The 14,176-nt window shown below is 33.7% G+C and overlaps 1 protein-coding gene across 1 annotated transcript in view; it reads left to right on the forward strand.

Annotated features, from left to right (window-relative positions):
* The window catches only part of nclb (PWP1 homolog no child left behind), a 32,390-nt gene extending 18,471 nt beyond the window's left edge, over positions 1–13,919 (forward strand). Inside the window, exons 10-13 of the mRNA XM_018458787.1 lie at positions 9,236–9,804; positions 10,072–10,935; positions 11,773–11,891; positions 12,174–13,919. Coding sequence (XP_018314289.1) covers positions 9,236–9,804; positions 10,072–10,935; positions 11,773–11,891; positions 12,174–13,655 — 3,034 coding nt within the window. The 3' untranslated portion in view covers positions 13,656–13,919. The remainder of the gene's footprint in view (positions 1–9,235; positions 9,805–10,071; positions 10,936–11,772; positions 11,892–12,173) is intronic.
* The last annotated feature ends 257 nt before the right edge of the window (positions 13,920–14,176 follow it).

The following is a 14,176-nucleotide window of genomic DNA, read 5'->3' on the forward strand; positions in this document are numbered from 1 at the left end:
TTTAATGTACACGTTCATTACATTTAAGTAACTACTGTAACTTAATTTTCAGTTAAATCATTCATTACTTTTAATTTTGTTCATAACCACGAGCTTCATTTACATGTAAAGGAAGTTCGTGGTCACATTTATAACAGTGGCAGCTGAATATAGATGCCTGAATAGCGAAGATATTTTATTAATAAGAATAGATATATATATCTATATATATTTTGTAAATTATCTTATATATGATATAACGTTTTGACTTACTTAATTGTATTAACTAGACCAGTCTGTCCATTACAATTCACGTACGTGCACGGACGAACGGTGTGTGGACCCACTGTCAGATATCCGTTTCCCCATCTGCAGTAATCTAAATGCATATCTATATGAGTAAAATCCGATAGTATTCGAAGAATATGATCCGAAAAATTTCATTCATTTTCGAGATATTTATTAAATATTATAATACATGCGGCCACATTGATATTAATTGATGTAATCACATTTGTACAAAAAAACCTATCAAATAATCTGTTATTGAAACATCGAGGTTTACTCCCTAGAATTTTTGAAACACTGTTTCTCTGAAGAGTGAAATTTCAGTTTCTAGCCGGCGGTTATGCAACATATCATATGCAACATACTATTTGCTTTCGTAGAATAGGGTACCATCTCCATATACATGAGCAACAAGATCACACAAACGTAACTCTTCATTTTACTTTCTTATTTAAGAAATCATCCGATTTTTATATATCGCTTTTCCTTCGTTCATGATTTTTTTAGAACATCTTATCTTCTGTTCTGTACGAACAAACACAAAGCAAAACGTGCATTATCATACTTGGCGATAGCGAAAATTAAAGGAGCAAAGATGATCAAATAAGTCACAAGCTCTCTCGTATCATTTCAACACGATATCACCTTTAGTATCATTGAACATAATGCACTCCCATGATAATAAAACATAGGATTGTGTTAGTTCTCATGTATTAATCATTAAATATATATTTGCGACTTTTGAGAGATTTTGTTGCTAACGGTTTTTGTTTTCGTCCAATGGAAATGTGAACCAAGAAGAATTCTTCACCATAGTGAAGAATGGAGAATCCGATAAACTTGGTTGTGCGTTATGGTACGAAGGTAGTGTTTCTTTATCCAGTTTAAGGCAACAACAATAGGGAAGTGAATAAGTAGAAATTTTGATGAATCCAGGAGGAATGATATTTTTTATTACACGGAGAATGATATTTATTTACAATTTTTTGAGGTAAATTAACCGATTTGCAGATGAGATATAGTACATGGATAACGCCAGCGGTACTGTAACTTTCAAGCTCCATAACTTGGAAAGTACTTAACGAAAAGTAACTTTATTATAGTGTTTTGGAAAGCTCTCGAGATAAGCTACAAGAATATGTAATAAAAAATAGGGGATAAAAAATAGTTTCCATTTAAAAAACATTAATGACCTTGACCTGATTTTGACAAGGTCACTCAAGGTCAAGTCCACATTTCCATCATGTGTCCCCCTTCAAGCCATACAACTTTCGTTCGAAAAATTTTTCAATAAAATCATCGATTCGCGAGATAATCGACCGTATCACTTAAAATGAAACACCCCGTATATAATGTGTGTGATAGTCTCTGTTCAGCAAGAGTCTTTCAAGAAGATTTCAAAGGCTAAATTGCGTCGTTTGTAAATTTGTTGAACTGTTCTATACATATTTATGATTATACAAATTCCGGACCTAACAATGTCTCTTTTTTAACGATTATTTCCTAGTCGGCGAATTATGTAACACACCTGATGATTTCGGCATTTGCGTAGCAGAGTAAGGCAATCTGACGTACATCAGCAACAAGATCGCGCGAACGTAATTGAGGGAATTGAGGGGATAAAGACCATGGAATAAAGGCATAATTCTACTTAGGCCCTTTTTCCAAAGATTAGCGCAAATAAACAAGGAATTGATGTTGCTTACATTAGTTAAATATGAAACGTGTTTCGATTGTCCTGTGACGATGAAAATGATATAATCTATGGAAAAAGAGCATAAATGATTTAAAATCATTAATGAGATTTTTACTAGAGACTGATCGAGAATGGTACGACAATAATGTGTTTTTATTACATGTTTATGTTAAAAAATCTTATGAAAACTCATTAGATGATGATTGAACATTATTTCAATTTATTTTGTACAAGTAAAAGTAAAATGTATCTGGAGACACGGAGACACTGTCTCGGTGCTAATTTTCATATTCATCATATCAATCATATTCATTTTGTATTTCTTCTAGAAGAATGTGAAAATAAAAAAACATTTCTGCAATTTATAGTCTTTTCTTTCTGTCGATTCTTATAATATTATGATCAATATTCGGAAAAAGGTACTAAGTGCATTTTTTAAATTGCAAACTTTTTAAATATTGATCATAATAGAGAAATATTATAACATATATTATTAACTTCTTAAAGACATTATATAAATATACATTTAATATTGTTCCCATTTATGGTATAATAAAAAAGTATCAAGTTATTATATTTTAATTTTTATCAAAATCAAGATTTTGTAATTAGGCCTTTATTCCGCCAATCCCTTCAATTCATCTTACTTTCCTATTTAGGAAGATACGTGTAAGAAAAGACGATAATACATTTAAAAAAAACATGATTTTTATATACAATTTTTTTTCTGTATTCATAATATTTTTAAGAAAAAATCTCATCTTCTGTTTTACACAGACATAAAGCAAAATGTGTGATATTACACGTAACGATAACAAGAAGATAAAAAAAACATGGAGAATCGAAACAACATCAGGCTCATCGATATCATTTAAATTAAACATTTCTTTGGAAAAATTTACGTGAATGTGAACCGAAGTAGTTTTTTGTGCCTTCATGGGAAATGTGAACTAGAAATAATGAGGAACGGAAAATACATATCCGGCTAAATTGGTTATGTCTTATCGCGCAAGGAGCGACGTTGTTCTTTATCTAGTCTTAAAGCAATAACAATAAGCATATGAAGTAGCAGGACATTTCAAGATCTGAAGTCTGAATATAAGAATTGCGCTAAACATTACGACGACGACGACAAAGTATTTTGCAAAGTGATAGCAAAGTGGATAAATTTTACCCATTAACACTTCTTCCATAGTTTTTTCCCAAGTTGTATTACAAGTAAGTGTAGGACATGCGGAATGAAATAAAATAGAATGAATTTTGTAAGATTAGGTTATGAATAAGAGAGATTTGATAGAAAATTTCTTTTTACATTAACATTAAAATGACGACAGAATGTCGTAGTTGTACAGGTCCCATTGCGAAATAATGAATGTTAATTGTTTAGAATATATAGTCAAAAGAGAAAGAAAGCTGAAACTTAGAAATGTGAATTAATGAGATTTTTTTATTAGATTTCTTGTTTTCATGTATTATACTTTTTCTAAAACACAAAGTAAAAATTATTTGAAACTAATTTTTCTAAATTTCTATATACAGTTATTTTCTTGTAATCGTTTACGAATTTGAAAGTTTATCAAATTTAGCTTTAATATTGTATAAAAAAAACAAAAAAATTATTTCTTATTTCTTAAACACATTTTTCTTTCAGTGATTAATAATAATTTAAATAACTAATCATACATTTTCTTCGTATATACAATATTTGCACTAAAGCGAGGATCAGAAATAGTAAAAAACGGAGGATACTTGTCTGGAGATAAAGTGGAATGGAGAATCCGGATCTTTATTTAGTCTTAAGACAATAACAGTTGGCAAATTAAGAAGCAGATCATTTCGATAGAAAGAATGGTATTTATTTATAATAATATTTCCAGATAAAAATACCTATTACACCAATTTTGGGGTGTCTTTCATGATCGGTAGATAAAATTTGTTTGATAGAACCCAGGGTACATCCTTGCGAGGATGACAAACTGGGCAGCAATATGGATAATGTGTGTATTTGTCTGTGGGTGGTAAATAAATCATATATTTCCAATCTGTACAAATAGATTCAGTACATCTGAAATGAAATGGAATAGAATTGAATTATGAAAAAGAAATTTGATAGAAATTCTCTTTTCACATTAGTATTGAAATCACGACAGAATGTATTGCGCAGTTCCCATTACGAAATATGTTAATTGTTTAAGATAATTAAATAGTCATAAAAGAAAGAAAAGAGAAACTTAGAAATGTGAGGTAATATGAGATTTTCTATTTGATTTTCTTGTTTTCCATGTACTTTCTCTAACACACAGAGTGAAAATTATTTGAAATTGATTTTTCTAGATTTCTGTAAATAGGTTTTTTTGTAGTTCACGAATTTGAAAGTTTGGCAAATTGAGCTTCAGTGTCACATGAAAAAACTTATTGTTCCTTTTCTTAAGCACATTTTTCCTTCATATTTGTCAAATATGGTATACATGCAAGTATATACATATATGTTATATATTATATCATTCATATTGAATTATTTAAAGCATCAAAGATCTAGCTTCGACTGATATAGGTATTTTTAATTTCTAGTATTGATTGTGTTCTCACATGGTACGGTCTAAAATATAATAAGATTCTTATTGTTTAGTTGGTAAATGTTTACGAGCTATTTTGCAGGTGGATTTTATTGAGGACTACTTGCGCGGACAATTCTCTGACCTTTAACGATTGTAAGGCAAGTAGAAAATGCAAGTGCGGCACATGTCGGTTAATACGATACTAAAACGCCATTTATTCGTTGTCTTTGAAAGATTATGTTGCACTGACTCTGAGAAATGAATGATATCAAACAAGAATCGCAAAGCAATGAAAGTCTATTTGAAGTGATACATGCGAAGGTAGCGTTTATTTGCGTGCCGTGTCGGATTGTTCCAGAGGCACTACACATCTTCATTCATCTTTGAAATGTACGGGAATGTGAAAAGACCGCTCAAGAGATTTTTGTGCTTTCATGGGACGGAAATGTGAATTAGGAATAATACGGAACAGAGAATACGTATCCGAATAAACTGATTATACGTTATCGCATAAGAGGCGACGTTATTCTTTATGTAATCTTAAAGCAATAAGCAAATAAAATAGCAGATCATTTCATTTAAAAGGGTGATGTTTATATTTATAACAATATTTCCAAATAAAGAATGCTATTACGCGAATCCTGTGATCTTTCGAGATCTGTACATAAGAATTGCGCTAAAATGGGGATTAAATCATACTTTACGACGACAAGTTATTTCTGGACAGCATCGTGGATAATAATAGAAACCCGTTGGCTGACGCACAACTTTTTCCATGCCTTTACAAGTAACTGTAGGGCAGCTGAAACGAAACAAAATAGAATTTGATAAGATTAGATTATGAATAAGAGATTTGATAGAAAATCTCTTTTTATATTAGCATTAAAATGACGACAGGATGTCGTAGTTGTGCAAATCTTATTGCGAAATATTGAGTGTTAATTATTTAGAATACATAGTCAGGAGAGAAAGAAAACAGAAAAACTTAAAAATGTGAATTAATATGAGATTTTCTATTAGGTTTCTTGTTTTCATGTACTTCTCTGAAACACAGAGTAAAAATTACTTGAAACTAATTTTTCTATATAAATTTCTATATATATAATAGTTCTTTTTTTGTAGTCGTTCACAAATATGAAGATTTATCAAATTTAGCTTCAATATCGTACGAAAAAATTGTTTTTTAAGCACAACTTTCTTTCAGTGATTAATAATTTAAATAACTAATTACATTTTCTTCGCATATATTTCCATTAAAGCGAGAATCAGGTTAATCAGTTAATATTCATATCAGTTATTAGAACATCGTTGTATAGAAGCAAATTTTCCCGAGATTTCGAAATTATTCATAGAGAATTATGATTTAACTCTATATGTAGAAAACGAAAATTTATTAATTTTTTTCTTTGAGTAGAATTTTTCTGAGTTACGTATAACCTAATATTCAATTGCATACAGTTTCGCCTAGATAGTGAAAATATTTTATAATGTTTATGTAAGAATTTATATATGAAATATTTCTAAATATATTTTATAAATTATCTTGTACGTGATGTATAATTATATAATGTTTTGACTTACTTCTCGATGGTAAGTCTTGCATCATTATCACAAGTATACTTCTCGCACACTTGGGCGTTCCTTAGGATTGTATTCCTTTCCATAAAGATAGTTCCGTATTCGCAGTAATCTAAAACGCATATTTTTGTGCATAAAATCCGAAAGTATTCGAAAAAACGTTTTGCAAGCTCTCATTAATTTTTGTGATATTTATGGCGCGGCTATATTGATATTGGAATGATCATAGTTGTCTAGTTTACAAATCTGCCAAAGAATCTGTTATAGAAATATTACACAAGGATGGTACATAACATGTTAACAGTCTTTGTTCACGTAGCAAGAGTCTATACGATAGAATATTAACAGCTTCATCCTATTGTTAGTAAATTATTTGATAATTTCTGTTCTATACAGATTTGTAATTTTGCAGCTTTCGGAAATAATGATGATAATCTCTTTTTCATTAATCCCGAATTATACAATACATACCTATTTGTTGTGTAGCAGAGTAATCCAGCTCCATGCAAATCAGCAACAAAATCGCTAAAACGTATCCTTTCATCACACTTTCTTAGAGAATTACCCGAAAGAAAAGGCGGTAACAAATAATAAGAGCACGATGCTTATATATCATTTTTCTCTTCTGTATGATATTTAAGAGAACATCTTGTCTTCTGTTTTGCACGAGCAGACATGAAACAATACGTGCGATATCACACATAGTGATAGCGGAAAGATAAAAACACAGAGGAAAATTAAATCAAGATACACGGGTATCCCTTAAACACGATGTTTCCTTTTTCATTGACCATAGTCACCCCAATTCTGATGTATTTTTTCTCTATATAAATTATTTATAAATTCATGATTATTGTGAGATTTTGTGTTGAATTTAGCATTTAATCCTTTGTATTTTTTACATACGAAATTAGTATTGATTGAAAGTCTTTCATCACAACTTTCAATCTTTATTAATTAAACGTTTTGATTAAAAGGCATTGGGCGCGTCTTAACACAGAATGATCTAAAAAATTGGCGAAAACGTTGTTTATTTGTTGTAACAATTTCGACCATTTCTAAGCGGAAACAATATAAAATGATGTAGAAGTTTCTTATATTTATTTCTATATCTCATTGTTTTTTACGGAAAGAACTAAGCACCAGGTTGAATGGAGAAACAGTTTTCTCTCTTTTGCGAGTCTATTAAAGTTGATGATCCATAGTCCAGTGCAAGCTCCTTTTCAATACTGCCGAATGTGTTGTCTGTCGGCTATGAAAATTGAAAGTCTAAAGATCGTAAATGTTCATATTTTTATTATCTTTTTATTTTTGTGTTCTTTCTGTTTATCTCCCATCAAAAATAAATTTTCTAATCATTTAATCGTCATCAAGAAATGTCAACCGTTGAGAACTGTGAATAATTTGAAATAATTTAAAAGGAAAAAAATTGAATATTGCTTTGCAAAATGTATAAACTATTGTGCAAATTTTATCGGGATCTGCTTGCGTACTATTTTCCGAATTTCGACGATTGGAAGACAAGTTGTAAATGCAAGTGACGTAGGTCGTGCTTCGATTAATTCGTACCAAAGCAGCATTCGTTTTCTTCAAAGGATACCATAGTTTTCCTTTGGTTACGGAACATGAATGGCAAGAAAGCAAAAATTGTAAAGCAATGAAAATCAGTTAGGTAGACAGATTTATGGACGGAAAAGATGATTGTGTTGAGAAAAATTTAAAATTACTAGATAAAGACCTGATAATTCTTGTTGAATCATAAAAATAATTTTGTTGGAAACTCACACTGGTTGGTAGGACATTAAAATTTTTGCTAATGGGTTTGTTCGCGTCGCATGCTCCAACATGTTCCAATATGCTCCTACCATAGCTCTTACTCACTCCAACGCGCTTGATAGAGTGAGTAGGAGCTATGGTAAGAGCATATTGAAGCATGTTGGAGCTTGCGACGCAAACAAATCTTTTGTCTTTTGAGACATTTCGTCTTTTATTCTGAACGAACAGATACAAAACGTGCAATATCGCACAGGATAATAAGATAAAAAGAAGGAGAATCTAATCGACATTACGCTTGTTATTATCACTTAAATACGATTTCACACCTTTAACATCATTGACCATGATGCACTTATTTCGTATATACTAATCATTAATTATATTCATATCTTTTACGAGAATTTGTTGCTGAATTTAGTATTCAGTTTTTTATATCTTTCATTATGTATATGTATGCAAAACGTGTCCTGATAAAAAATCTTTTCTCAGTTTTTTTACTAATTAGATATTCTGATTAAGACATTTGGTTGTTGATATAAAATAATCTAAGTAGTCGAAAGCGTTTATATTTGTTATAACGGTTTGTTGTAACAATTCTTTCTTAATGGAAATGAAATGAAACGATATATAGGAGAAAGAAGAGAGAGAGAGAGAGAGTGTGTGTGTGTTTTATATTTATTTTTATCTTGTACTATTTCTTTGCGCAGAAAGAAGCATTAGATTGAATTAAAAAACAGTTATCTGTCTTCTGTATTTTTTATTAAAATTGATAATCTAAAATGGTTGTAGACGTACATATTTTAATTGCTTCTTTAATCTCATTGAGAGAGTGATATTCGAAAACGAGAGCGATTTATAAATAAATAAACCGGAAAAACTGATGTTAAAATTATAGTTATTTCGCGCCCAGCGAAATACAGTTAAACCCGCCCAGCAAAAACATTCTTAACTGTTATATCATTTATTAGTGTATCAAGTGCATTATGCATAATATTAAGCAAGTCTGGAATTACAATGTGTGTCGTTTATCATTCAGTATTTGATCATCGTTGGAGTTTAGATGACGAACTTTTAAGCAAAGACAAATTTTCGTTAGTTCGAATGCTTCGTTATATCATTGGCACAAAGAAGATACAACAGAACGACAATTGGGAAATCGCTGAAGCTAAATGGCTATTATTTTGTAATGATCAAACAGAATAAAATTAAACTTTACTATTTTGTAGAAGAAACCCGTTATTTTTATTAACATATAATGAAAAAAGAATTATATTGGAACAAATAAATAACATATTATTTATCACATTACTTATCGCTTTACTCGTAAAGTAAGAATACTCAGTGACCCTTTTTTCTTCAGGAATTTTCCTAGCCCGCGGATGTCCTCGACAAGAGTCAGGTCCGAGGAGATATATCGTGAACGTGTTACCAGTGACAGTCTGTTTGCGTCACGAACGCATTATCCTGCCAATGTCAACTCAGCAAACGCCAATAGCGACAATCAACAGCAACAACAACAACAATCGGGACAGGAGCAGCTGGGTACCTCGTCGGCGTTATTACAGGACGACGTGTTCGAAAACGACGACCTATTCGGACCGCCACCATTACCCAGCAAATCGGACTCGAAGCGAACAACCAAATCGAAGGTCTCGTCGCTCTTCGACGACTCCGATTCCGGTGACGAGTTCTTCTCCGCCGCTAGCTCTGGTTCTAGATCACAGAAGAGCACGGATTTCCACGTCACGGTGTCGTCGAGTGAGCGGACGAAATCGGTCTCGAAAAGTGGCGGTTTGTTTGATGACGACGTAGACATATTCGGCGGCAAAGACGCCCCAGACGTCGATATATTTGGGGCAACATCGAAACCGGGTTCAAGAAATGCAGCTTCAAATGGTCCAAACTCGGTAACACCCAAGAATAACAACGGTGAGTGGAGCATACACCATTTTTTTTTAATCTCTTATGTAAATTACGTTTCACTTTTTAGTGCGATATATTTCATAAAATTATTGCGATGTGTAAATATTAAAATTATGTTTAATTTTTTAAAAATTTATTTCAATATTCGGGAATATGAAGGACATTACTAACGTTAGTTTGGTATAAAGAAAACTTTTATAATTAATACGAATATTACGTTTCGTAAAACATGATAAAAGAGAAATATTAGTAATTCAAAAACCAAATCGTTAGACAATTCACAAAATACGGGGATGGAATCAAAGAAGATCAGCCTGTTCGACGATGATGACGACGATGGCGACTTATTCAGCGCGAAGCCGATTAAGTTAAAGAACGAACGCAAGACTGATCTCTTCGAGGATGAGGATGATCTGTTTCTATCGACCAAGGCCTCTTCGATAGAAAAAGATGTAGCAGTTAAACCAAAGATCGACATCTCCAAGAACGTCTCTAGTCTCGAAACTGAAAAGCAGATCAGAAACAGTCCTCCAGATCATTTGGACGAATTATTTTCGAAAACAACGAGACCCCGTAGTCTTCTGTTTGAGGACGACGATTACGACGATCTTTTTAGCAAGAAGGACACAGCGCCGTGCGATAACGATCAATTGAAATCCAAAAAAGAAGTCAGTAAAGACATTGCCGAACAGGCACAGAAACTTCCTGAAGAAAATAAAAGCCAAGTAGAAGTCTCATCAAGTTTAAATCGTGATGTCAAGACAACCGTAGAGTCAAGCGTTGTCGCGAGGAACGACATGGACGAGGAAAAGAGTGAAGCTGAAATCAAGAAAATATCTTCCAACGTCGGTGAAGACGGCGTAGTGAAAAGAAATTCTCCACCGAAAACTCTGAGCATCCGAACGATCTCACCGCCGTCCGAGGAACATAGCAATCAACAAGCACCTCGACGTTTGGTATCCGGTAAGATAAAGAATCTAATGGGTAAGATGGGTGATTTGAAAATACTTTCACCAATGGATGCACCGCCATTATGGAGAAAAAGCGAAGATAAGACGGATGAGGAAGAAGACGTCGTGGATCGGGACATCGCAGATCTGGGCGTCAGTGGTCACGTTTCACCTCCAAGTATATCAGGTAGTTAGCGTTTAACAAGATTTCTGTTTGCAAAAAGGTCTCAATCTTTTTAGTCTCTAATTTTTATCGCAGATGGGAAAAAGTCTTATACAGTGATGGGAGAAAGTTCCGTAACGGTCAAATATCATGGAAAATAATGATTATGGAAGAAAATGTTCAATACAAAAGTTTTAGTATATCAAGTGGTCTATTATATGGTTATATTGAAATGACTTTTATGTGACCTTGAAGGACACCACGAAGGTCAACTTTGAAATCTTAAATGGAAACTCCTATTTTCTATTACATATTCTTAAAGCTGGTGTCAAGACCTACTTAAACTGAAGGTTCGTAACTCAGGAAGATCTCAAACAAAAAGGGTTTGTAACCAGTGTTTCGGAAACGTCTTGACACCAGCTTTAAGAATATGTAATAGAAAATAGGAGTTTCCATTTAAGATTTCAAAGTTGACCTTCGTGGTGTCCTTCAAGGTCACATAAAAGTCATTTCAATATAACCATATAATAGACCACTTGATATACTAAAACTTTTGTATTGAACATTTTCTTCCATAATCATTATTTTCCAAGATATTTGACCATTACGGAACTTTCTCCCATCACTGTACATCGCAAACTTAAAAGTACAGAGACTAGTTTATAAATGATTTATATAGCAATGTGTGATCAAACATTTTCAAATTATTACATTATTTTAAATTGTCATGAAACGAATCTATTATAACGAAATTTATATTATTAGGAGGTCTAACGTTTTATTTAGAATGTTTGTTAATTAATTTCAATCATTTTAAATTGAAGTGAAGAGAAACATAATTTAAATAAATTTGTTTTATAGAAGGTAGCACACGGAAAGAATCCTCTTACTCGACAATTTCCACCACTAGCAATGCGGAAGCGGCCATAAATTTCGATGATCTGGCTCAAGTAGAAACATTATCTACTACCGCGTCCAAGGTGCTTATCAAATTAACTATATTGATCCATTTAAGTTATATATGTAATATATATTTTATAATTCGGCTTCTGAGAACAGAAAATATACAACACACATATGTTATGTATTAGCATATAATATATATTAACAAAGAAAATAAGCTCTTACACATTTCTCTGAAATCGAGTCATAACTTTTTTCAAATTTTATTACAATGTTCTTGAGATATTTTGAATAATTCGTAATAATTTTCTTTTTCTCTTAATTTATTTCTTTTTCTCTTATGTCTATTTTTTTGTTAGAGCCGAGTGAGGATTCAAGCGAAACGCCGTCCTCAAAGTCGACACGCCCGAAAATCTGCCCTACGGCACAGCGGTATCGACTTCGACACGGTTGACAATGCGGACAACGATAATTCTCAGGAGGAGAGTCACACTAGCACCTACTCGTCCAGCAAAGACCCATCTGCCGCTCTGACGATCAGCGTCTCCGATCGCTTGATCGCCAACGACAATATTCATCGCTCGGCGATCGATCCTGCCTCTACAGACGACAGATCTGAGCTGGGTAGCATTAGCAAGGAAAGCTCCATGAGCGTAAACAAGAATACCCTTCTGTCTCCATCCACTGATGAAGAGGACTTGTTTGATGTGCCACCAGATTTGCCGGAAGATCCGCAGAAGGAGGACGCTTTATTTGGCAGGGCGCCAATACTCTCACCGATTGATGGCGGGCAATCGGATAAAACGCCCATTATTGTCAAACCTTTAATAGATACCATGATCAGGAAGATCGATGAAATTGATATCGACGTGAATGCAACAAACAACGAAAATAATAAACAAAATTCTACCGAATTTGTGCGATCAGACGTTGATACTAAATCAGATATGCTGAAGAATACCAAAAATAAGGATGATAAGCACAAGGAAATTGATGATGAGCAAGGTAAGGTGAGAAGAAGCACCCACGATCCGCTGAAGGATCCTAGTCAGTTGTTCGCGTTTGTCACGAAGACGCCATCGCCTGAGAAAAGCAAAGGACTGTTATTTTCTGAACCGGACGATAGTCTCTTTTCTAGCGGCTCGGCAAAGAAGCCGAATGAGCCGAAGAAAAAAATCTTAGATCTGTTCGCGGACGACGACATGGGCGGCGACCTATTTTCCACAGCGCCATTGAAGAGGACGGTGAAAAAGCCGCTGCGAGACACAAAGATCGGTCTCTTCGGCGATGATGATGACACACGAAACGACGATGATGACAGTCTCTTCGGCAGTTCGTCCAGCAAAGCGAAGTTAGATAATCAACCACCAAATTCTATTTTAGCCGGACGAAAAAAGAACAACATTTTCGACGACGACGACGACGATGATTCCAGCTTGTTTGTCGAGTCATCTGGCCATTCGCAGAAATCGGACAGCGCGTCGTTCTCGGAGCCTAAACAAGATTCTCAAGTCGACTCTCAAGGCAAGAGCTCGAACTTGAAAGATATCTTTGGCAACGTGCCGCGCGACGGCGATGACGATGACATCGATCTTTTTGCCACGAAGAAAGTTGTTCCTAAGAAAGTTGTCGCACCTTCCAAGTCCCTATTCGCGTCGGACGATGATGACGACGGCCATATTTTCGGCAAGCAGCCATCTGCGTCCACGGAATCGAAGGCGAGGACGACGACGATTGCACCGAGTTCAAGATCGGCTGTGAAAAAACCGGTGACTAAAGACCTGAAGAAAACGGCCGAGAAAATCATCGAGGATCCACTAAGCCTCCTTCAAGACGACTAACTCAGTTTCCTTAAGATAAGTATCCGTGAGATTTTTTGTTAGCTACACAACGCTTAGTTACAAAAGTTTATGCGTGTTTAGAAAAGTGAGAGATGCCGAATGAAGTACAAAAATCAGAGGAGAAGCTTGCCGTTTGTTCTGCCATTTCTTCAAAGAATTATTTGTATTACACTATTGTGTATGTATGTGTGCGCGCACGCGCGTGTGTGGATGTGTGATTAAAATTAATTAATTTAAGATATTAAAATTATTATTCAATTTTCTTAGCGCAACATAATATTCAATTTTTATCAGATATGGACGGTCATAATTATATAACATATCCCAGTCAAATTGTTAACAGGTAAGAGACAACTTTAGTTGCACAGCAAAGAATAATTTCTGCGATGTCTCCAATGTGATGGAGGAAGATTTGAAAAAGAGATAGGTTCTGTCCTGTTAGCATTATTTATTACATTTTGAAAACAAATTATAACAAAGTATAACACTAAATAATTTGTTTTTGAACATCTTAGACTTTT

The sequence above is a fragment of the Mycetomoellerius zeteki genome, unplaced genomic scaffold, assembly GCF_001594055.1.
Source record: "Mycetomoellerius zeteki isolate Tzet28-1 unplaced genomic scaffold, Tzet1.0 scaffold78, whole genome shotgun sequence".
In the NCBI taxonomy this organism is placed as follows: domain Eukaryota; kingdom Metazoa; phylum Arthropoda; class Insecta; order Hymenoptera; family Formicidae; genus Mycetomoellerius; species Mycetomoellerius zeteki.